General features: G+C 44.6%; 1 protein-coding gene across 8 annotated transcripts in view; it reads left to right on the top strand.

The window, feature by feature from the left end:
* Positions 1 to 25,365, top strand: part of shank2b (SH3 and multiple ankyrin repeat domains 2b) — a 215,086-nt gene that overhangs the window by 80,545 nt on the left and 109,176 nt on the right. For all 8 annotated transcript variants that reach the window (XM_030414028.1, XM_030414027.1, XM_030414026.1 and 5 more), the window contains exons 6-9: positions 785 to 936; positions 2,311 to 2,478; positions 4,712 to 4,828; positions 11,647 to 11,724. In XM_030414028.1, coding sequence (XP_030269888.1) covers positions 785 to 936; positions 2,311 to 2,478; positions 4,712 to 4,828; positions 11,647 to 11,724 — 515 coding nt within the window. The remainder of the gene's footprint in view (positions 1 to 784; positions 937 to 2,310; positions 2,479 to 4,711; positions 4,829 to 11,646; positions 11,725 to 25,365) is intronic.

Genomic DNA, 25,365 nt, shown 5'->3' with positions numbered 1-25,365 from the left:
TATTAATGCACAAAACTAAAACTGGATCATATTTCCTTGTATAAACAACTCTCAGCTGCTGTTGTAGCTAGCTGCTGAGTTAGCCATGTAGCTAGCGGTGCTACCAGCTGACGCACATTTCTCTTTACAACGTTTCTCTTTGATTCACCAGAAAATATCTAAGCAGAGTCAGTGGGAGAGTCAGCTAACAGGACTGCTAACTGCACAGCTAATCAAGCTAACTAGCTTATATAGTTTGCAGCTGTTAGCGTTTATTTTAGCAATAAGCGAAGCTATCTGTCCGCATTTCTTCTGTGGATTGAGCATTTTAATGAGTGAAACATCTCTGTGGTGCTTCTCGCTCTTTTGCTGATTCTTATTTCAGCCTGAGGTGGAAGTCTGGTTATTAATCATGTGCGTGTCATGTGACTTCAGATGTACTTTACCTGTAAACTGCTCAGCGTGAAGTTAAACCAAGCAAACAGAAGAACGCCGGCAGACTTTTCCCAGGTGATTTGTAGCAAAGAAAACAAACTGTGTCATCACATCTCAGTATCCGTCCCTGGAGTCGTGTCCCACTCTGCTGTGGCTCGGGGTAAATCACATCACCGCTTTAGTCGGAATATGTTTATGAGCGTCTTTTTCTTGCTCCTGAGAGAAAACAACACTTCTTAAAGCAAACCTGCTGGATACACCTGACTCATTAACAGGTCTGAGGTCTGCTGGAGGTGATTCCTGCTCATCACCTGCTCTCTGACAATAAAAGATTAATGAAATTAAAAAATATTCTGTCTTCTTTCTCCAGAGAGTCCGCTGACATTTGCAGCTCACCTGGACAATGTGGTGGAGGTCATCAAGGTCCTGAAGAACGGAGGAGCTCACCTGGACTTCAGAGCCAAAGACGGCATGACGGCGCTCCACAAAGCTGCCCGGTCCAAGAACCAGGTCACGCTCACGGTAAAGACACCTGCTCGCATCCATTCACACCTGCTTACACGTGCGTTAGTGGATTTCTTGAAGCTGGAGTCTCACTGCGAGCCTGACAGCTTCCTGATCACGCTTGGCGATCTTTCTTGCAACATCAGCAGCTTCACGTTTTGCTGCGTGCAGATCTGTCGCTCAGCGGCTCGATGAGAAGATGAAGCTGCTGATTGTTCTCGTGAAGTGAAGGCTGAAGAAAAGAGGAGGACAGACTTCAGCTGTCAGTTCTCCTTCCAGAAGAGCGAAGACAACAGAATCAGTTTTATTTTTTAATCTCGCAGTGATTTCCATGAATAAACAATTTCATAGTCGCAGTTTTCTGTTTTTAAAATCCTCAATTATCATTTTAAACTTTTGTCAGCTTTGATTTTTTTATTCTTGTGCGCTTTGTTTTTTGTGACAGAACAAAGCACTTTGTCACTTGTTTTAAGAAAAGAACTGAGAAATAACTTTTTATTATCATGATAATGATGATGAATATTATTATGAATCTCTCATGAAAGGAGCGATTTGTAAGATACAGCCAGAAGTTTAAAATATTCAAACAGTGAACTTCAACTGAAGAAACAACACTGCTGACGTGATGTTAACGACGTCTCGGTTCTGTGTTGCAGAGATGTTTACAGAAGTTAGCATGCTAACCAGCTAGCTCCAGTCCTGTCTCCTAACACCAGTCTGTAGCTCGGAGGTGATGGAGCGCCGTAGTTTCAGCTCAGTCTAATAAAACAACAAAACAAACGTATAAACTGTCAAGAAAGGAAATATTTTGACACCTGACACCAGTTTCTCTCCATTCTTCACGTAATTGTCTCGTTAATTCACCTAAAAACTTTATTCAAACTGGACATGAACCAGATGAAACTCTTGTTTTGTCTTTCCACAATCACCCAAATAAACCCTCACAGAGTAAGATGTGAATTTATTTTCCTCTCCTGTCTCGACCTGCTGTGTCTTCTGGTCTACCAGAGTCACAGTCCTGGTCAGGGTCGCTGTAAATCACCTCTGTAGTTTTTCCTCCATCTGCAGACTGACATCCGTCGCTCTCAGAGTCGAGTTCAGTCCCGGTGTGCTGTCCAGTCGGGTTCACTGGAAGGCTGCATGACTCCCCCAGTGATCTGTCAGTCAGCTAACTGGACCACTTAGCTCCATGGCTACCTGAGCTAATAGCTAACAGCAGATAGTCGCTATAGCCAACGAGCTGCAGCAAAGAGTTAACTGAACACATTCAAGGAGGCAGTTTTACCAGAACTTAAAAATCTGAATTGATGATTTTGGCTTTGCTTTATAGCTAAACCTCCTCTGTATGTTTGTGACCCTGAGCTGACCCCTCACACACCGTCTCCTCCTCAGACTCTGCTGGAGCTGGGAGCCTCCCCGGACTACAAGGACAGCCGTGGTCTGACTCCTCTGTATCACAGCGTGGTGGTGGGAGGAGACCCGGGCTGCTGCGAGCTCCTGCTGAACCACCACGCCGTCGTCTGCTGCCAGGACGAGAACGGCTGGCATGAAGTTCACCAGGTACGCGCACACACACACACACACCAGCAGATTCACCAGGTGCACACACACCAGCACAGAGGGATTTTTGGCTGTTTGTAGTTTGCAGCAGCTTGTATTGGGAAAGCATTACTAAAGCACACACAGCCTTCGCCGGCTGTGGGCGACTGTCTTGGCAGCTGCTGCCCGTCCACCTAGATGAAGCCGTTTAAGGAGATCCTCCCCGCGGCGGTGACTAACTGTGACAGCCCCACACATGGTTGTGTGTGTGTGTGTGTGCGTTAAAGCCATCAGCTTTATCAGATTGCTCATATCTCCCTCACTGTCGAGCTGAACAAACCCTGCCGTCCCCAGTCTGTCCCATTTCACACACGATAACAATCAGCTGTCAGGCAACGGAACGGCTGCTGCTGGTTCAGAGGTCACTTCATGTGTGTGTGTGTGTGTGTGTGTTTCTTAATTCAAGATATTCTACACATTTCATCCAACACTTATGTACACAACATAGAAATAAACCAACAATTGCTGTGAAAGAGTCGTAGAAATGTTTTTTTTTCTTCTTCTTCTCGCTGAAGAAGTTTGCTGATGATGATTATTTCACAACAGTTTAATATTTTAATCATTTTTTAAATCATCTATCGAGCAACAAGACTGAGAGTCTGCAGTCACGCTAGCTGCTCTGTGAGGTTCAGTGGTGTTTTGAGCTAAATGCTAATTCTAGCATGCTAACATGCTCACAATGCTAACCTGCTGATGCTGAGCGGGTGTAATTCACCACTTCACTACACATGTAGTTTATGTTTTTATGACAGTATATGAAAGTCAGAGTTTCACCAAACTTATTACAATTCATCCGATCGTATTTGAGAGATTTCTGAGGAAAAGTAAAGAGATCATCACGTCAGTCGGGACGTGTTCACACAGCAGGCGATTCAGATTTATCTCTCAGATCAGAACAGAAAGAAAGACGACTTGTCTGCTCGTCTGTCTCTGTAGATCTGACGTTGTTCAAGTGACACAAACGAGCAGCTGGATTGAGACGCATCTGTAGAAATCTGATCTGATTTGTACTTCAGACCTCCCACTTTGGTTTTGGATCCAATCTGCAAAAATGACTGCACATTTTATGTTTTTTACTTCCTAAAATCGATCTGGGTACAAGCTGGATATGCTAAAAAAACACATCATCAGAAAAACCATGAGCTGTGACGCAGGTCGACATGTTTCACCTGGCAGTCCATCCAGTAGTTCTGAGATATTCGTCTAGACCGACTCGTCTGTGATCGAGTGATTAACTTGAATCACTTGCACTGTTCACAGACTACATGCTAAATAGTTTGATGCACATAAAACCAGTCAATGCTGTTCAGCTCGAGCGTTGATCGTTGTGGGAACAGATTTTGTTCCCGGCGCTGTCATGAACTCGAGCTGAACCCTGTCGTCTGTGTGCGTTAACATCTCCACTCGATGGATTTGAAATCATCGTCATCAAGTATTTATAATGATTCAGATGTTCAGCAGCAAAACTCTGAGTGATTCTACGTTAACTGTCACAATACTCTGCGACCTGGCTGACCTCAGCCTGATGAGACTTCAGCACATCAGAGCTGCGTCTCCAAACTGACGGCTCATATTCTTGGTGTTAATCTGCAGTTTGAACAGAAATTATCTGTTTCTCTCCGAATAAATTAAACCTCCCGCTTAATTATGTAACTCAGCTCGACTGCTCTTGTGATGATTGAAATAATAATTTAGTTGTAGCGTTCTCGGGGTGATAAGCAGCCCTGAGGGTTTCTGCCCTCACTCCTCAAACCTCTCTCACTGTAAATAGGCCATTTAGAAAATAATCTCTTCTCGAACTCAACAGCAAACTGTCGTCTGCCAGCACAACTGCAAACATTACAGAGAGAAACATTAGAAAAAAAAGAAATGGGTTCATATAAGCGATAACTTCCCGCTCAGCCTCCGCCTGTAATTGTTTTAATTTACGCTCCGTCTCTGGTGAATCCAATCATGCAGTCGCACTCGTCCTGCAGCGTTCCCCCTGCACACACTCATCTCTGCATCCTGACATCTTCTGATAACTGGGTTCAAACTGAGGCTACAGCTGCTGCTCACCGTGATGTTATCTCCTCTGCAGCACACTGACATCTAGTGCTACAGGCCTGTTACTGCAACTACTGTAAACACTGTACCTGACAGTGAACTCTGTGTGTGTGTGTGTGTGTGTGTGTGTGTGTGTGTGTGTGCGCAGGCGTGTCGTCACGGCCACGTGCAGCACCTGGAGCATCTGCTGTTCTATGGAGCAGACATGAGCGCCCAGAACGCCTCGGGGAACACGGCGCTCCACATCTGTGCCCTCTACAACCAGGTGAGCAGGCGGAGTGTGTGCACGACTTCCTGTAAGTGTGTGTGTGTGTGTGTGTGTGTGTGTGTGTGTGTGTGTGTGTGTGTGTGTGTGTAATGTGAATTAGATCATATAACGGTGTTGGGTCGACCTGGTGCTAAATTAAGGTAGTTACGCCAGTTCTGTCAAATCTGTCGTAAAAAAAAAAAGTGGGAGAAATGTGGAGCATCGTGCTGAAGTGACTGCAGCTGTGAAGGAAACTATCACATGTACATTTATAAAGTTTTAACTCATAAAAGTCTCACAAATTCATCAGAGCATCATCTATATTGACCTTTTTTCAGATTTCATGTTTGTTTTCAGGTGGTTTGGATTTTAAAGATGTCTATTTTATCATGTTTCCTGATACATGTTTTTTAATATTTTCTGCACAGAGTATTTTAATGTATGTTGATTTTGTAATAAATGTGTTTATCGTCACACATTTATGAGTTAAGATGCTCTACGCTCTGTCAGGAAACGGTCACATAATCTAACTATTAATCATAATTAGATGTAGACGGTGATTTGGAGTGTTGGTTATACTTCTGAGGATTCTCAGGAGTCCAGCGTTCAGACATCAAACAGACGAGCGTGATAAATAACATATGAGGAGGATTTGAAATAATTCATCTCAGGGGACGAATGAGCAAAGATCCTGCAGGATTTGTGCAAACAGAGCAGAGCTGCATGAAGTGGAGGCAGCAGCAGCGACTCGGTCGGGTCAGAGAGATGCAACGGACACACAAACACACTGACGGCGTTCAGCAGGTTCAGTTCTGCCGTGTACAACAACATGAAGTCTTCTCCAGGTGCAGCGAATCAAACGGACTCAGGTGTCGCTGAAGAATTCGTCCTTGCAGGTTTTTGGCTCCAACCAGCTGAATACATGCAGCCAGACAAGTGTGACTCAAGATGATAGTCCTGCTGGAAAAAAAACAGCACAGACCAGCACCAGAACCAGCCCCCAAACACAACGTGTTGTGTTTGGGGGCTGGTTTTGGTGCTGGTCTGTGCTAGTCAGCTAGCAGAGCTAATTTGTGGCTAACGTTAGCAGGTTGCTTTTCAGGAACATCCTTAAATCGAGGCGGAGCTGCCAGAGGACATCAGAGGGAAACCCAGAAAACAATCTCTCCCTCAGATATGACCCAGTTTCATTAAAACCGCTGATGGTTGGAGCTTTTTTATAAGATATAAGAGTTGTGATATTCTCTCTTTGTTCATCGTGAACACATTAACAGTCCGAAGCCTGATGCGTCTCATTCTTCTCTGCCGCTGAGCTCCATCGTCGTTCATTAAAAACACATCAGTGAGTCACACTGTTGCAGCCGGTGACATGTTCCTCAATTTAATACACCAGATGTGTATTAATCCACTGCTGAAAATAGTCCCCATCAGATCCACTCCCTCCTGCAGCAGCTGTGTTTAGGAAACATCTGAACCTTTTTCCACCAACAGAGCAGAAACATGAGAAATCTCTGAGGCACCGACACATTGTTTGTTTTGGTCTTTTAATGGTTCCATCCTTTAACTGAATGTGTACAGAATAAATGAACCGTTTCAAAGAGCACTTCACTTCAAACCGACAGTTTGCTCTGCAGCTAAAGGTCAGCGGCAGCCGGTGACCCGTGTCTGCACGCCCGTCATCTGAGACCGGTTAACGCGCTGCCCTTGGAGCGTGGCCAGTTCAGCAGAGAAGCACAGCCGCGAGTCCAAAACAGCCCACTGGTGTGTTCCAATCAAAGAAAACATTTAGTTCCACTTAAAGAAGATAATTCCACGTCTGCAGAGGAGGAAACATTTTGACCTTTTCTTAAATGGCTTCCACACCAGCTGCAGTTTGTTGGTTATGTAGAAAGTTGTAGCTGTGAAATCTGAATCTGTCTCAGAGCTGCGGCTCACTTTTATACTATCAAGTCGGTTCTGAAAGGATACGGCTGCCGTGGCTGTAGATTTATCTGAGGAGGAACAAATCCAATGAAAAGTCTGCGAGCTCGCTGGTTCACACTGAGACAGAAACGCTCCACACATGTTGTTTCATATTCGTTGTTGTTGTTGTAAGAATATCACCGGCCTTCAGGACCGTCCAGTAAAAATGAATACAACTAAAATCATTCTTACTCAAGTGTGTAGTTGTTGATTCAGAACAACAACTTTAAAGTTTTGGAGAAGAAATGTCAAACTCAGAACTTTAAATATTTTGAATATTAATGAGCAAATATAATCTCCATCAGTGAATTAATTAAGAAGCTGTTCTCAGAGGAAAATAAAAGGCGGCAGGGTCCGCCACATGTAAACAAAGTGACACAGTATATGTACATAATTGTGTTGTTTGTTTATTCAGTTTATTCAGTCGTGAAATCAAAGAAGGTTTGATTATTTAGTTTGTCAGTGAAGATCTATTTTCTCAAAACTACGGACTGCTCCTTTAATAACAATGACGGGAGCGACGATATCTTCACTTTTAGAGCTTTTAGAGCACTTTAGACTTATTGATAGATGAAATCCACATGGAGTGTTTATTAGACTGCAGCCGACCTCTTCATGTAAAATAACTGATGTCAGATAAGAAGCAGTTTTCAGACGATGGGCTCAAATTAAAAAATCAAACGTATTTAAGCTGCAAATTCTGACATTCAGCTAAAAGGTCTGTGGCATCGATGGAGTCTCTGTAGTCTTCTTTGCTTCTCTCGTCTTTGAAGAATGTTGTAACACTGTATCTTTGTTTCTCTGCTTAATCAATATCCATTCCCCCGAGCTGCCAACACAGCTGCATTGGCAGAACAGGATCATTTACCGAACATTACAGCTCGTCAGTGTGGACGCGACCATCGTTATCACCATCGTTACAGTGATATCGTATCGTTCTCTGTGTGGACAGATATTTATCTCTCCCTGGACTGTAATGAATCCAGCTAGAGTTGCTGGAAGCCAACAGAGATCTTAAAATCAATGATGCTAGTGTTGAGGAAGAGATCGGCATAGTAGCTCTGTAGCATGTAGCATGTAGCATGTAGCATATAGCATGTAGCATGGCAACCCAGTCGCCAGATTAAAGTGAAACTCTCAACAAAAAGCAACCGAGGCTTTATTTGTGAATGTATATGAGTCAAACCTTCGTGTAAAAGCGTAATTACGATGAAAGAGGCACTTTTTAGATTTACCGTATTTTCATTTTTGGGCAAGCTAATTTTCAGTATCGTACGCTAGCATCAAAATCTCTATTTTTAGAACACTAAGAAGGCTCGACACAACATGAAACTTTGCTGGTAGTATCACCAGGGTCTCTACACATGAACACGAGCATTGAGAACAGAACATATGTTTCTGCAAAACCACAGATGAGTTCAGACTGTTAAAACGTTCCTTCATGTTGAAGTTTCTCATTCTCTCTCGTCACTGAGCTGTTCTGTATCCTCTGCTGCGGTTCAGCCACAGACACCAGCTGGCTGGAGTTTGGAAACATTATGGTCTGGCTGAAAATACCTGTTCTGGTCGTCACGATGGAGACGAGCCAACTTCCTGTGAAAAACAACCAAAACAGCTGGAAATGTGTTTGTGTGTCCTTGAAAATATCCGTCTGTGAGACTCGAGCTGCAGCTGACTTGTTGGCTGTGATAACTCCACCCTTCTCTTCCACCACCACCTCCTCCACCACCTCCTCCTCCCCTTCTCCTCCACCATCTCCTCCACCACCTTCTCCTCCACCACCTTCTCCTCCACCTTCTCCTCTACCATCATCTCCTCCACCATCTTCTCCTCCAACATCTCCTCCACCACCTTCTCCTCCTCCACCTTCTCCTCCACCACCTTCTCCTCCACCACCTTCTCCTCCTCCACCTTCTCCTCCACCACCTTCTCCTCCACTATTTTCCCCTCCACCACCTTCTCCTCCACCACCTTCTCCTCCACCATCATCTCCTCTCCTCCACCTTCTCCTCCACCACCTTCTCCTCCACCATCTCCTCCTCCACCTTCTCCACCACCTTCTCCACCACCTTCTTCTTCACCACCTTCTCCTCCACCACCTTCCCCTCCACCATCTTCTCCTCCACCACCTTCCCCTCCACCACCTTCTCCTCCACCACCTTCTCCTCCACTATCTTCTCCTCCTCCACCTTCTCCTCCACCACCTTCTCCTCCACCACCTTCTCCTCCACTATCTTCTCCTCCTCCACCTTCTCTCCACCACCTTCTCCTCCACCATCTTCTCCCTCCACCACCTTCCCCTCCTCCACCATCTCCTCCACCACCTTCTCCTCCACCATCTCCTCCTCCCACCTCTCCACCACCTTCTCCACCACCTTCTCCTCCACCACCTTCTCCTCCACCACCTTCCCCTCCACCATCTTCTCCTCCACCACCTTCCCCTCCACCACCTTCTCCTCCACCACCTTCTCCTCCACTATCTTCTCCTCCTCCACCTTCTCCTCCACCATCTTCTCCACCACCACCTTCTCCTCCAACATCTCCTCCACCACCTTCTCCTCCACCACCTTCTCCTCCACCACCTTCTCCTCCACCTTCCCCTCCACCATCTTCTCCACCACCACCTTCTCCTCCAACATCTCCTCCACCACCTTCTCCTCCACCACCTTCTCCTCCAACATCTCCTCCACCACCTTCCCCTCCACCATCATCTCCACCACCACCTTCTCCTCCAACATCTCCTCCACCATCATCCCCTCCACCATCTTCTCCTCCAACATCTCCTCCACCACCTTCTCCTCCACCACCTTCTCCTCCACCTTCCCCTCCACCACCTTCTCCTCCACCACCTTCTCCTCCACCTTCTCTCCACCATCTTCCCCTCCACCTTCTCCTCCACCTTCTCCTCCACTCCTCCACCACCTTCTCCTCCCCACCACCTTCTCCTCCACCTTCTTCTCCACCACCTTCCCCTCCGCCACCATCTCCTCCACCACCTTCTCTTCCACCTTCTCCTCCACCACCTTCCCCTCCACCACCTTCTCCTCCACCATCTTCCCCTCCACCTTCTCCTCCACCTTCTCCTCCACCTTCCCCTCCACCACCTTCTCCTCCACCATCTTCCCCTCCACCTTCTCCTCCACCTTCTCCTCCACCTTCTCCTCCACCACACCTTCTCCTCCACCATCTTCTCCTCCAACATCTCCTCCACCACCTTCCCCTCCACCATCTTCCCCTCCACCTTCCCCTCCTCCACCTTCCCCTCCACCATCTTCCCCTCCACCTTCCCCTCCTCCACCTTCCCCTCCACCATCTTCCCCTCCACCTTCCCCTCCACCACCTTCTCCTCCACCACCTTCTCCTCCACCTTCCCCTCCATCACCTTCCCCTCCACCATCTCCTCCACCACCATCTCCTCCACCACCATCTCTTCCACCACCTTCTCCTCCACCTCCTTCTGCTCCACCTTCTCCTCCACCTCCTCATGTCAGAGTCATGTAATGTGAACGTGACAGGAGTCGTTTGCTTCACATGTTGACGTATCTGTGGTTTGCAGGAGCGTTCCCTGCTGACGTCACATCCTGCAGCCTGGACACGGAGGACAGATAATCCTCGTTAGTGGAATCAACTCATTGTTTGTTTGTAATATTTCATACGATTATCTGCTGCTGCTGCTGATGATGATGATAAAGAATATGCCCTGTTTTATCATTCAGCGCTGCAGAGCTGAAGTGTGTGCTGATGGCTGCATGAGTGGAGCAGAGGGGGGTTGATGTAACCTGGATTATTCTTATTAGCTTGTTACGCTGTCCTCATAAATATGCACGAGTTCTCACTCCGTCTTGATAGATGGAGTACTCTGAGCAGAGGCCGCTGCACAAAAACTTCTGGCGAGAATATGTGAGAATCCTGCTCAGTCATCTCCTCCATCAGCGATCCACTCTCACTAACACAACACGAGGCGCACAAGAGAAATCCATTTGAAGATGAAGTTTCCACGTGAAGTGTGTCCGAGCGGCAACATCCTGGATTATCCTCGGCGTCGTGGACACTCGTCTCTGCAGCCACGCCGCATTTCCAGTTGATTTTTTTTCTACTCTGCTTCTTATAATACTCTAAAAAGCTTAAATGCTTCAATTCACAGCTCTGATGTATGCCACACATTTCCATTTACAAGCTTCATTATACAGTCAATGCATCTTCTAAAGAAAAGAAATAAATAAAAAGGAAGCGTGGTGGGATCACTACGCTCCGGATGGAAACATCCACGAGTAAAAATAACACTCTGATGCGTGTCTTAAAATAAAAAACGTCTAAATGTCTAATGGCAGGAATAATTTGTGGTGCCAGCAGCGGTGGACGGATCGTGGTTGTGTATCAGTGAATCTGTGTGAGCCGTTTTCTCAACTCTCAATAGCTTATTGTGGATCTAAAAAAAGTATTTATATTCATGTGTGTGTGCGCGGTACATGCGTGGTTGAGCACTTTGTGGGCGATTTGTGCAGCAGATTCAAACCCCTCAGCACTCTCCATCTCTCTGTTCTCCTCTCTCTCTCTCTCTCTCCTTTCTCTCTCGCTCTCACTCCCTCTTTCTCTTTGAGTGGAGGAATAGATCCTCACTTACCAGCGAGTGAAGCTCCCGTTCCTCATGTAGGTTGTAGATGTTGATGTGTTGGTCAGAGCTGGGATGTCTGTGATCAGTTCCTGCTCTGCTGACTTCTTCTTCTTCTTCTTCTTCTTCTTCTTCTGATAATGTCACTGGAAGCTCCACAAAGTAGGAGAATTAAAAGGTGTCAGTGTTGTATTTTTGTTTAGACATCTCATCAAAGCTTTTATCTTAATATTTGTTTGTTTTTTAACTCTTTCCTCCGCAGGATAACTGTGCCAGAGTGCTGCTCGTTCGTGGAGCCGACAAAGAAGTGAAGAACTACAACAGCCAGAGTCCATTTCAGGTAGAGTGGAGAAAAAAAACAAAAAAAAACAAAACAAAAACACAATCTGTTTGTCACTGCCGTTTTCATGTAGAATTGATTATAGAGGATCGATTTCAGCCTTCAGCGTTGGGAAAACATTTTTTTCTTTTTTTTAGTAGCAACACATTTCCTCCGTCTCATTTGTTACCATGGCAACAGTGCAAAATGGTCAAGGTCAGTTGTAACCAGGGATCGCAGCTGTCTCTCTGGCCAATATTAGATTTGTTTCATTTAAACAGTATTAAGTGGGGGAACCAAAATTGAGCATCGAGCCGTGACAGCGTTAGTTTGCTCAGTCAGTATCGCTCGTCGTCCTTGAGCGGATGTCTTTACACATGTTTTAAAAAAAGTGTGTTTATCCGCCGAACGTCAAGTTTAAAGAAACAGCTTCACGAGCAGGTCTGAGTTTGTTCTGACGGGTTTAATAAAGACGAGCATGCAAACCTTCAATTATTAACCCAACAGAGAATATGAAAGAATAGAAAAGTTCCCGTCATGTGACGGTAGCAAACAATAATTCTGTTATTGTCAATCAGTCGATCGATCATTTCATGTTATTTCAAACAAAAGTACTTAAAAAGGAAGCATAGTAATCGACTGAAGTGTGAGCTGGTGTTCTGTTGTGTGTTTGTGCTGGTGATGGTTGAAGTGTGTGTGCTTCATCTGAGGGAAACAACCCCAGCAGCACTGAGAGCTGCCGAGCTGGAATGATTGACTCATAACCTACGCCTGAGTTACAAAAGAGCCTTACTCAGGCGGGCGTTTATGAAAGGCAGTCCCACGGGGTCCTCGACTGTCCTCCACAGCCACTCCAGCCGAGCGCTCCGTTAGCTGGAGCGAGCGCAGGCCGGACGCAGATCACACCGTGCTGTTAGTCAGTGTTTGAACGCTCACCTGTGCTGCTCGCTGGCCTAGATTCAGCTCGCTGTGCGTCTCTGTGTTGATGTTACGGTGCGTGCAGGGGCGGCTGCCTCGGCTCTGGTTCTGGTTCTGGTTCGGGCCTTTTCTGTTTGGAGTTGGTATGTTCTCCCTGCGTGTGTTTTATCTGCTCCCACAGTCTAAAGACAGGCAGGTTGACTGCTGACAAAACACTCAGGAGTGGAAATGTGTGTGTGTGTGTGTGTGTGTGTGTGTGATCCGTGTGAGTGACCGACCCGCCTCTCGCCCACTGTAAACCGGGCCTGGCTCCATGTACCGCTGAAGGGTGGATGTTACATGCAGCTTTATTTCTCTCTGCGTGATGCTTCAGTTTCCGGATCCAGGATCAGAAACCTTCTCTGCTGGATTATGAATGTGGAAGCAGACACTTACTGGTGACTGATGATGTTCGTCGGGGGTGACTGGTGATGGTTGTGATGGTTGTGATGGTTGTGATGGTGTTGACATGATGTTTTTGTGGTTATATCTTGAAATCTTCAGGCTTCAGATCATCTGAGGTACTGCAGGCGTGTCCTCGATTCCACCAGGCTCATACGTCAGCTGTGACGACGTGCATGTTGTTGCTTCAGGTGCTGCTGAGACGTGAAACATGATCCAGGAAGTCCAGTTAAAATATAAGATTATTGAATTTGCAGCAACCAAAACACTGAACACGACTTTGTGTTACTTATCATCAGTAATTTCATTTTTTGCTGCAAGCTTTGCCAGTAAAACGTTAGAAAACAGTGTTCACACAGCAAAGTCATCAGCCAGGAATGTGCTCCTGCTCGTATTTGATTGGCCAATGCAACTTATTGCCAGATGACAGATGACAGATTTTTACCTGGAGGGTGATCAGAAACCTTCATGAGGTGTTTTCATGCCGTATATTCACTGTTTCCATTGGAGCACAGGAACATACGGTGTGTTCAGGTGTCACGTCACTGAGATACTCCAGTTCATGCAGCTGTATTTATTCTCTGAGTGGAGATGACAAATGCAGATGATGAATTTGAGGCAGCAGGGTCACTGATTGGATTGATGAGCGTGAACATGATGTGAATCACGTCCTCGAGCCTTCAGTCAGCCGCATCCCAACCCGACTGAACATCTGTGGGAGATTTATCTGTGACGACTGCCATCATCAAACTGTGAACGAGCGAATATGTTTTTAGAAAGACGCCGTTCGTCCCCTGAACTTCTTCCATCGGAGGGCCAGAACTGAAACCTAATGGTCGTCTCGGACACCGTGGTGTCGTATTGTTACGATGCAAAATTAGGGATCCTACATATTTAAATACTAAATGCATTACATTTGCAGATCAGAACCGTCATCACTGCACATTCAGAAGACCTGAAACTTGATTTTAAAAAGCTCAAACAATGACATTTTAAATTAGACACGTCTTTCTTCCCTGCAGCTGAGAACAGAAGATGCTGAAGAGCGAGACATCAAACATTGGATGCTTTAAAAGATATTTTTGACTTCAGTCTCTCTTTCAAACTCAGCACCAACTAAACAACGTTTTGAGTTCTTAACTTCAACACACGTCAGATCATCGCGCCTGATGAGGGACGAAAATGTTCACAACAGCTTCTTGTTTCATGGCCGATAAACATCCTGCTGCAGAGCCAGCCGACGCAGGCGTGAATACAGATTATACAGTTTCACGTTAAAGGCGAGCCAGATGTCCTTCATGCTGGTTTCCCCTTTAATTCGTCAGCCACCTGTATATCTCACTGCATGCTCACCTGGACACCTGAATTGTGCTTAACAAAATATACACATGACAATTTTCATATCTTGTGAGTGTTTTTCATCAGTTTCTGACAGGAGCAGAGTTACTGACTAGCGGACGCTCTCTGCAGCCAACATTTTGTTCTAGCTTTTCCACAAACATACAGTCAGAAATCTGTTGTAAACGGGACAAACGGCAGTTCTGGTGCTGACAGAAGCCTCGACAGCAGAACAACAAGCAGCCACTAGACATGCTGTGGACTCTCACTTGTTTTCGAGTGGAGAAACTCGCTCTCTTGCTCTTACTATCTTTATCACTGTTGCACTCTCCACCTACACAAAGAGCCAAGAGCTGAATCCAACAAGTTTGTGCCTGTTCTCTGAGTGGACGGCGTTCTTGGAAATCAGCACTGAAGCCGAGAGAAATGAAGAGAGAAAGAATTAATGCATCAAAGACGAAAACATTACAGCGTTTGAACTGTGCTGCCTTGTGACTACATGATTGCAATTAATCTGACAAACGGTCGGGTGGACTTGAATCTCGATTCCGGCTCGAACATCCTCGACTCCTCTGGGCTCAGATGTGGAACCTGCTGTGGCTGATTTGCTCCTGTTCCATACACAAGTTAATTAAACAACCAGCATTAATTCCTGCATCAAACAACTCTGCAGTAAGATCTGATCAGCACACAACACCTGGGTGGACACGCTAATTACCGCCCCTTTTCAGGTGCAGTGCTACGTGTTGGAGTTCAGATAGTGTTGAGTTAGAAAAGGAAGTGTAAAGTAAAATATATTATAGAGTAAACAACACAACATTGTCACCTCCGGGCTGCTTTCTGTTCTGTTCCTTGTTTTCTGTTTGAGACCTGAAGGCAAACTCATCTAACGACAATGAGAAAAGAGTCAGTCGGATATTTTCAGCCAGTTTGTCCATCAACACCTTCATATATTAATTATTTTGGTGTAAAAACAGTTAAACTGAGGTCCAACACTGGTGCTGGTGATCAGATCTGGCTCACAGCAGCATCTCACTTCACTCCAAAGGTTTGTGATGGACGCGGTCGAGTTCAGGTTTCTTCCAGAACAAACATGGAAACAGTTTCCTGACAGAGCTGCTCTCATGCTGAACAAGAGAGGGACACAAAATACAAACTGTAGCTGTGAAGTTGGAAGAACTAAACTACTTTTTTGAAACATGACTGGATGCTGTAACATTAAGTTCTTCTTTTACCAAACCAAGTAAAAAAGAAGTCCAAACCAAAAGCTGTGTGGGCAGAAGTTTCTACTGAAGGACTCAAAGTCTCAAAGTCGTTTTCTGGTTTTCAGTTTCTACTGAGTGATGATCAGCGAGCCAATTAACAGATTTGATGTTCTGCACTTTCACTCATTATCAGAATCAGTTTCAAAATCTGATAGCAGATAAGATAAATTAATTCCCAACACAACATGCCTGTTATTGTGCTTTGGTTACATTGAGGCACATCGCGGTTTGGCTTAAAATAATTACGTAACTATTGTAACTTCAGGTACAGACGCACCTTTGTCACGTACGTAACTTTAGCTTAGTTTTGCGTTCACATTGCACCATCCGTCTCCGACCTCCTCCCTGTGTGGACTCTTTGCACAGCTTCACCAGACTTCCTCCGCTGCTCCTGATGACTCTGAACACTCGGAACAGGAAACATCAGTATGAGTCGTAATAAGCTGCTTTCACAGTCGACCTCTCTGGGTGTTAATCTGATGAGAACGGGCTGAAAAATGTGCTGCTGTGCTCTGATGCAGCAGGCCGTCTGAAAAGTAGCTAGTAACTAAAGGTTTGAAATAATAGTAGTAGAGTTAAAGTAGAGTATTTGGCACCTAAAGTACCTCAACATGGTACTTAAAGTAAAACTCTCGCCAAAAAGCAACCAAGGCTTTTTTGTGAATGTATATGAATCAAACATTTGTGTAAAAGCATAATTACGATGAAAGAGGCACTTTTAAGATTCACCGTATTTTTGTTTTCGGTCAAACTCATTTTCAATGGGAGTGCTACGGGCACTTTTACGATAGCATCAAAATCTCTCTGTTTAAAACAGTAAGAAGTCTCGACACAACATGAAACTTTGCTGGTAGTATCACCAGGGTCTCTACACATGAACACGAGCATTGAGAACATTGTTTGTGTACACAGAGTTTACTAAAAGAAGGTTTTTGAACAACTCACGTTAGCAGTAGCTTGTTCCGCTCGCCGCCGTCCTGCCAGTGGAGAAGTGTCGATCTCAGAATGTGACGTAACCTGGAGGACAGTTAAGGTGGAACGCTCCTAAAGCTTAGTTCCATATAAATGCAGGATAATTTGTTGTTTTGTCATTAGTGAAAAACAATATTGACCTTGAAGTTAAAAAAGGAGCCTCATATAAGAAACAATACTAAAATCAAAAGCCGGAAAAGTCACGTGAGATCTCGCGTGGATAGTTGTTGCTGGAAGACAGTCGTTCCACCTTAAAGGGACAGTGTGTAACGATTTAAGTCATTTATTAACTCAAATCAACATCTTCGTTCATAAGTAAGTCCTCATTGGTGTACAATTACCTCTGCCAACAATCTGACTTAAAGCCGTTTCACACCGGTGCGATACGAAAATGCGGCACGGATTTGCGGAATATCCGTGCAGCAATGTTCCGCATGTAAAGCATGCACACTGAGTCCGGTGCGAAATGTTCGCATTCTTGTGCTCTAATTTCGCACCAAACGAAAAAAAGTCACGGTTCCTTATCTGACAGGAGTGCTCAAGCTCTTCAGCACCTACAGAGCCGGCTAATAACAATAGTAATTGGCTGGGTCCTTGATCAAGCATTTGCGTGTTGTTGTTTTTTTAATAACTCAAAATAATGACTGTATTTCAAGCTAGAAAACGTGCATCTCTCTCCTCCCTCCATTGTTGTGTGTGTTTGTGTCGCTGCGTGGTGTTACACGTGAGTTATCCTCATGCTGAAAACGTGACTTGTCGCACACGTGACATCACTCCCTGAGACGCAAGAAGAAAGGGAAAATATATATTTTTACTAAGGAAACTGACAAAAATGATAGTAACGCACAGGGACTTGAATAAGTAACTTTAATCTAAGATAATTCTAAACATATTTCTGTGGTTCAAACAACATGGAATTGTAGTTGAGAACGTCATTTATAACAGCCCACGTATTAAAAAGCGTGTAGTTTCTCAGACGGAATTCCGCAGACGACAAAGTGGTTCCGGATTTTTTTTTTGCCGCACGAAAGTTCCGCCCCGGTGTGCAAGCTCCCATTATAACCCATGAAATCATTATTTATAAATTTACGTGCGAATAATCCGCAAGGAAATTCGCACTTGGTGTGAAACGGCTTTTATCTTCCTGAGTGAAGAATTACCTATCTGAATATACACAGCACGGGCAAGCTCTATGGAGGCCGCCATGTCTTTCCGGTTTAAAAAAACTATGGACTGCCGAGAGGGACACAGAGCACTACGTGGTACTACGTAGTAAGGCTAAACGCGTTTTCACTCAGAGCTAGCTTGACTGTGGAACTGAGAGGGAGCTCAGCGAAAGCGCTCGTCACTAACAATAACAATAACTAACTACATCTTTACCTCATTACTTGAATCAGTAGAAATACTCGACGCTGTTGGGAAAGAGTCCATATTTTAAGAGTTTCTTGTCCGTCAGGGCCACCGTAGCTTCCGGAACGTCTCCAACGTCTTCAAAACAGGAGGAGTGGGCAAAGGAGTGTTGCAATGTAGAACCTCACAGCTAGATGGCGCTAAATACTTGATATATTACACACTGTCCCTTTAACTGTCCTCCACCTTACGTCACATTCTGAGATCGACACTTCTCCACTGGCAGGACGGCGGCGAGCGGAACAAGCTACTGCTAACGTGAGTTGTTCAAAAACCTGAACATGTTGTGTCGAGGCTTCTTAGTGTTTTAAAAATAGAGATTTTGATGCTATCGTAAAAGTGCCCGTAGCACTCCCATTGAAAATGAGTTTGACCTGAAAAGGAAAATATGGTAAATCTGAAAAGTGCCTCTTTCATCGTAATTATGCTTTTAAACGAAGTTTGACTCGAGTACATTCACAAGAAAAGCCGAGGTTGCATTTTGGCGAGACTTTAGCTTTAAATAAACATATGTAGCGACAGTTCAACAGTGATGTTTTTCTGCTTCCTCTAAGCCGAGTGTGTGTGTGTGTGTGTGTATGTGTGTGTGTGTGAGTGTGTGTGTGTGTGTGTGTGTGTGTGTGTGTGTGTGTGTGTGTGTGCTGTAGTGGGTAATTACGTTCTCTCATTCAGGTTTTCCTAACGAGGATTCTCCTTTTTAGACTCACGTGGCTCTTTAATTATTTGTGCCTGTATTTTTACCACCGTGCTGCTCTCTCGTGTGTTCGTGGACGTGGCGGGGGCCGCCGCCATCATTAGGATCCAATTCAACAACTGGAAAGTGCAAACGCTAATAAACAGCTGAGTGAGACACGCGTACGCTGCGCTGCTGCGTGTGCGCTTAATTAGGACACTGTGTGGGTGTGTGGCCGTGCCATTTGATAATATCATGTGTCAGTTCAGTGTGTGTGTGTGTGTGTGTGTGTGTGTGTGTGTGTGTGTGTGTGTGTGGGGGGTACCACAGCTTAGCCTGGTAACCATTGTTGCGTTCAACAAAAGGGAAAGAATTCAAAGCACAGAAACTCCCATCATCCTCTCTGAGAGCTTTCAAAGAGATAAAAATTCATTTTCTTTATTTAACAATCCCGTCCAACACTGGTTACATCCTCTGCACTTCCTCGAAACTCTTCCCGGCTCCTTTTCTCTCCTCCACCGGCATTTTCATCTCTCCGATCTCGACCTCCGTGCTCCTCTAAGCTTTTCATCCTCTCCACCAAATCCGCCTTCACCTCTCTCCATTTTCCACTCCGTGTTCTTCGTATCTCTTCTGCACTTTCTTCTATAACATCCTTCTAATCTAATGACTCTGCGCTCCTCATTATATTCTTTGTCTGTATTCCACTTCCATCCTCCTCCTTTATCTCCTGCTCTCTTTGCCTCCACACATTCTCTCGTTCTATCCGTCGCCCTTGGCACAAACTCCAAGTCAGACATTATTTCCCCCCTCTGCCTCTTTCTGCATCATTATTATTCAGAGTCACGTGCAGCAAATTACAGCCACCAGTGACAAGTCATGTAGTACAGTATGCCAACGTGTTGTCAAAGGCGCACGTCGGATTATTCCGGAGCTTCGTGCCATCAGGACGGTTCTGCCAAAAGACGGGCAGACATTTTGTCATGTCATTTTTGTCAGAGTATAAATAGTTCTGTAACGCTAACAGAGTCAGTTTTAACCTGCTTAAAGCCCCCGGTGAACAGCTGAGCGTGGGTGCCATAGCAACAATTGCTGAGGACAGAAGCCCAAGAGATGCTAGCAGGGAGACCCGCTCCCCATCCCCCCACTCCACCTCCCACTCCCATCCCATCCCACCCCACAGTGGGGATGATGAGCAGCAACAGAACCTGAGGATAACATGTTGAAACTAATATGTTGTAGAATCTGTTCCGTGCAGATCCAGCAACATGTTATTACTCTCATTAGATTAGCTTCACTCCTCACAGCTGCTCTGATGAATATTTTCATATTTACAGTAAAACAGAAGTCCCCTGCAGCTTGACGGAGCGTTTTAGCATCTTTCAGCTCATTGTTTTTGTTTTACAGCAACTTAACCTCCATGTATACTTAATGACCTCGTCTGCAGCAGCCAGCAGACACTGTACACGAATGTTTGAGACTAAGCAACACATTTCTAAACCACAGATTTCTTAATGTTGCAACTTTACGTTTGCATAGGTTGAATTTTTCTATTTCTCTCGCCTGTCTCAACGCTGTGCTGATGCTCTGGTTCTAATAGTGTTAGAAAACATCATGGTTTAGGTTGAAATACCTTTATGGGAGGTTTGGTCGCCACAATCACAGATGGAAATGTTTCTACTTCCTGTTAAAAATCGGTTTGTCACAACAGAAACGGCTTGAAATGTCGACAGGTGTCCTTAAAGATATCCGGCGGTGTGACTGCAGCTGGTCGGCTGTTTGTCAGCCACCTTCTGATGTGAAAGTCAGCTGAAAGCATCGAATGTGAACGTGATATGCCAAGTTTGGTACAAATGTCAACCACGGACGTGTTCGTGGTTTGCAGAAATGTTAACGGGTGTCACATAGTGGAGACCGGGCTGAGAGATTAGCTGGTGAACACACAGCGCAGCAGTGTCACATGATGATGTTGGGATATTTTAAATGATTTATTAAATTACAAAACCTTATCTGATCTCATTTGGTTATTTGATATGTCCACAAGACTTTTGTTGGATATTGAAACGTGTTTCTGTCCACGAGGATGTTTTAATTCTTGCAGATGAGTGTCGGCTCTCAGGTACCTGAACTATCTGCACACGGTGTTTGTTTTCTGTTTTTCAGAGATCTTTATTGATTTGTTTGGAAAGATTTTTCTCTCAGGTCAAATTTGAGAAGCTGAACTTTCTTTTGTTGTTTGTTGTTGAATCACTGAAGGCTGCTGTTTTCTGTTGAACTCTGGAATCTTTATTTTTTGGTGAATATTATTTGAAGTTTTCTCACCCGAACCTGCAAAAAAAACCCCGAGGACGAAGTCGAGCTGCTGAATATTTTAAATGTAAATGACAACAGTCAGACATGTTGATCGCCCAGATACGATTGTCTTACTTAAAAAGGGTCTGATGATGATTTTGGTTCAAATCCCTGATGAGATCGTGTTTGTCTGAAGTCTAAACTTTTCATAAATGTATTAATTGATCATAACTTCCACATTGCTCCTGCTCAGAGACTGAAGTTCCCTTTTTTGTAGATTAATTTCATGTTTCTCTTCTTTAAAAACTAATTAGCCTCGAGAAAATTCATCATATCTTCCAGTAATTATTCATTTCAATAATTTATTGATCTGTTATGGAAACGTGATCTTTAGTATAACTTTATTTATTAACCTACAGATGGAAAACTAACTGGAGTCTGATTAGTATTTAATAAAGTTTGTGTTGTATTTCAGGCAGCTCTGTCTCTTTGGTTCTTTTCTTGTCTTTATTGATCGTTGATTGATCGTCCCTGTCTTTTGATCAGGCACACTTGTTGCCTGTGCTGATGTGGGATGCGAGTGTGTGTGTGTGTGTGTGTGTGTGTGTGTCCCCCTCCTCCTTTGTGTTATACACAACCATTTGTCTCCATGACAACCACGGGAGATGGGAGAGAACTGATGCGGGGGCGGTGATGGTGGTGGGCGGTTGAATGATAATAAGGGATAAATTAGGACGCCGTTTCCTGTTTCTTATTGGTTACATTGTTTTATGTCAGCTCATTAATTAAAGTGAGAGTTGTCGGCGCCCCCTGCTGCCCTGCGTGACCTCGCCTCTACTCTGGATTCCTCTGAGCGCCTGGAAGGAAAAGCACAACTGGGCCACTGAGCGATCAGCGCAGAGAGGCGAGGAGAAGTCAAACGATATATAACGAGATTGGATGATCAGCACGCGCCGCTGCCGAGATGCTTGATTAAAAATCCTGCACCCAAAGGTCTCAGTGAACGCCTCACTCAGCAGCGGCGTGGCTTCATCTGGAGATCATCACTTCCTGTCCGCCGCTGTTGAACCGAGGGAGGCTCCTCCAGAGGACGATACAGACAGAAACTGAGGTGTTGTAGTGAAACAGCCACCAGTCGTACGTGTCAGGATCCTCCTGCAGAGACGACGTGACACTCAACACAAACTGAACTGATGTACATCCAACAGCTGCACAAGTGGTCCTCGACATGAAGTGTCTGTATCGGCAGACTTTTGTCTCACTAAGTGTTGTAACACAGCAACACTGTGTCTCTATTCTTCTTTTGATTCGTCACTAACAAGGAAACAAGATTACTTTCATTCTTGGGCCAATCACTGCCTTTTAAAAGCCATGAGACTATTTACTGAAACATCAAATCAAGTCAAAAGTCCGGTCATTTTCTCATAAGCTTACATACAGTCGGACTTCCTTTTGAAACCAGCAGAGCTACAAACTGGAGGCGTGGACATTAAACAGGCGGTAGTTTGATGACGATGGCAGTTATTATTTACTACAAGTCAACTCAGTGTGCTTAAAGGGCAACGCTTTTGTGGCTCCAGAAGAAGCTGCATGTTATCTGATAAACTGCCTCTAATAATGTCACTTAATGGCATTATGGGTAATGTAGTCTCCAAGTTCTGAAAAGTAGGATGAGTGTGTGGAGTAACGCGGGCGATGTCTCTGGTTGATTTTGATCTTTTATTCTAAACTAACGACTCTCTCAGCCTGGATTTTGTCTACTGCCGCCTACGTTACCCACAATGCAACATACATAGCCACTGAGTGACATCACTGTGACAGAAAATACCTTGTACCGCTACACACTTTAAAGGTGCACTACGTAAGATTTGGCCGCCTGTCAAATTCTTATTAGAAACACATCTGCTGCTAGCTTTAGCCACCCTTAGCTAGTTAGCTCAGTTAGCAGTTAGCTGGTGAATACGCTGCTAGCACAGGAGCTGTGGACCGGACCGGACTGGACCGGACCGGGCCGGACTCGCTGGTTATCACGCTAACTTCAGTAGTCATCTCCCCAACTCAGTACTTCGATGTCATACTTTAAAAAACTCGAAACTCGAAACTGTTAATAATTTTAGTAAATTTTTCAGTTTACAACAGAAATTCTTACATTTTCCTCTTTAATGTGTAAAACTGGTGGAGTTCAGTACAAAGCAGGTTCTGTTTATGGATATAAAGCCACTGGAATGATGTTAAATTGTTCAGTGTAAACCTCTTAAAATCTAATTTAGCCTCTTAGCGTCACCAAGTCGGAACAAGACACCAGACTGGTGCTGATCCACAGGTCGGCTGTAACAAACTCAGCGTGTATTAAATTCACTGTTACGGCACCAGAAGGGTCCAATACACAAATAATACAGAGTGTAAGTTCTGATAGTGTTGTAAAGCAAACTGTTACGTCACCATTACAGTCAGTTCTGAAATGACAACTGTCGCTTCCTCCTGACGTCTCGCTCCATCACATCCAGTGAGGCTGAACTGGGATCAGTGCTCCTCTGGGACGGTCGCCGGTCGTAGATGTGTCACACGTGCACTGTGGGAGGAGGTCAGAGCGAGTGGGAGATGATCCGTCCCCTCCTCCCTCTCACTCACAGGAAACATCACATGAAGAAGAAGCAGCGCAGCGTTACGCTGATGGACTCACTGTTTAGTTCAAAGTAAGCAGGGAAATGTGGGATACTCTGTATATTAATGCAGCCTGTTGAAAAATTCAAGAGGATGAGTACTTGTGCATAACATCTTCGTTAGCGGCTCCCCGGTGCTGTTCCTCAGGAACGCTGCGCTTTTATTTATATGGAGGAAAGGTCAAGTGTGGAGGGAGGAGGAGCAGAGTGTTACTACTCCAGCCAACTCCGCTTTAATAATACACCTGCTCTCCATCAGCTCCATCGCTCTTCCTCCTGAATGTTTGTTCTCCAGGAATCAGAGCAGGCAGGCTTATATAATCCTGCCGGGGTTCCCTGGAGGTGTGTGTGCACGCGCCTGTGTGTGTGTGTGTGTGTGTGTGTGTGTGTGTGCAGCACATCAGAGGAAGATGAGCTGTTTTCACTCGGATCATTCTGACTTGAGTTGGACTGTAACCGTGCAGAACCGACTGTAAGCAGCGACATGACAACATGCGGTGTGATCTGGGTCACTGACGGTGTAACAACCCCTCCAGCCAGCGCGGGAGGAAACCCCTCTACTGCCCCCTGGTGGACACACACAGAACAGACGGCTGTGTGTGTGATGTGGCCACATGAATACAATCTCAGTTCTGCAAAATTAAGACACAAAATCCAGAGAGTTAGGTTGTTTTTTTTTATTTTACTGACAACAAGAGGCCAGAATATAATATCTGGAGCCAAAGATGCAACAAAACTGCCTTCAAAGATTCCTTTAACGAGATAATCAATAACAGAAACTCTTGTTTACTGTCGGAGGATTTTCATTTTGACTTTTTTGAGATTGGAAGTTCATCCTGCGTTAGAAATATTATAATAGCAACAATAAAAATGATAATTCAGGCTCCACAAATAAGCTTTCTTTAGGACCTTCAGTCACACCTCATGTTGTTGTTCTTGGATGAATTTAAAGGCTTCAAGCTTTAAGATCGGAGATTAAAACTAACTGAATACCCCTCGTCTCCCCGTCCCTACAGTGGACACTAAAACCTGGAGCTGCTCCATCCGTCTCATCCCAATGTTTAATAAACACAACAGTTCTTATCTTCAGTGAAAACATCATTAATATTATATTCAGCATCGACCTCCTTATACAGAATTGTTTTCATCTTTAGATTATGTTTTGGCATTTGTCCAGAGATGTATAATTAATCAGATCTTTTCTCATATTCACAGTAAAACATAACGTCTGTCCGGGAACGTTAGCAGTTACACAACGGGAATTATTTCAGCTCGCCGGCTAAGTTAAAGCAAATAAATAATGAATTAGATTATATAATACGGAGAAACACTTTCTATACAGCGAGGGCATCCTCCGAAGAGCTGACATATTTAAATCATTAAAACACTCAACGTTAGATTAAGAGGCCAGAAAAACAAAACATCTCTGCACATAATAAAGAAAAAACAAGAGACGCTTTGAATCAAGCCTCTCTGGATTACTGTGAGAATATTATCCTGCTTTATAAATGTAAACAAAACAGACAAAATATAAAAAACACAACCGAGTGAAAACGTCTCAGCAAAGATTCACTAAAGTCGTATTTATGTATTCACGTTTAAACTGATTCTGTGTTGTCTCAGACTTTACAGTCGTTTCCATCTCAGTCTTCACTCACTTTAATTTTGAAATGAAAGATGATTAATAGCT

The sequence above is a fragment of the Sparus aurata genome, chromosome 4 (assembly GCF_900880675.1).
Source record: "Sparus aurata chromosome 4, fSpaAur1.1, whole genome shotgun sequence".
NCBI lineage: Eukaryota > Metazoa > Chordata > Actinopteri > Spariformes > Sparidae > Sparus > Sparus aurata.
Note: the sequence above shows the minus strand (reverse complement) of the source record. Positions and strands in the feature narration are given on the sequence as shown.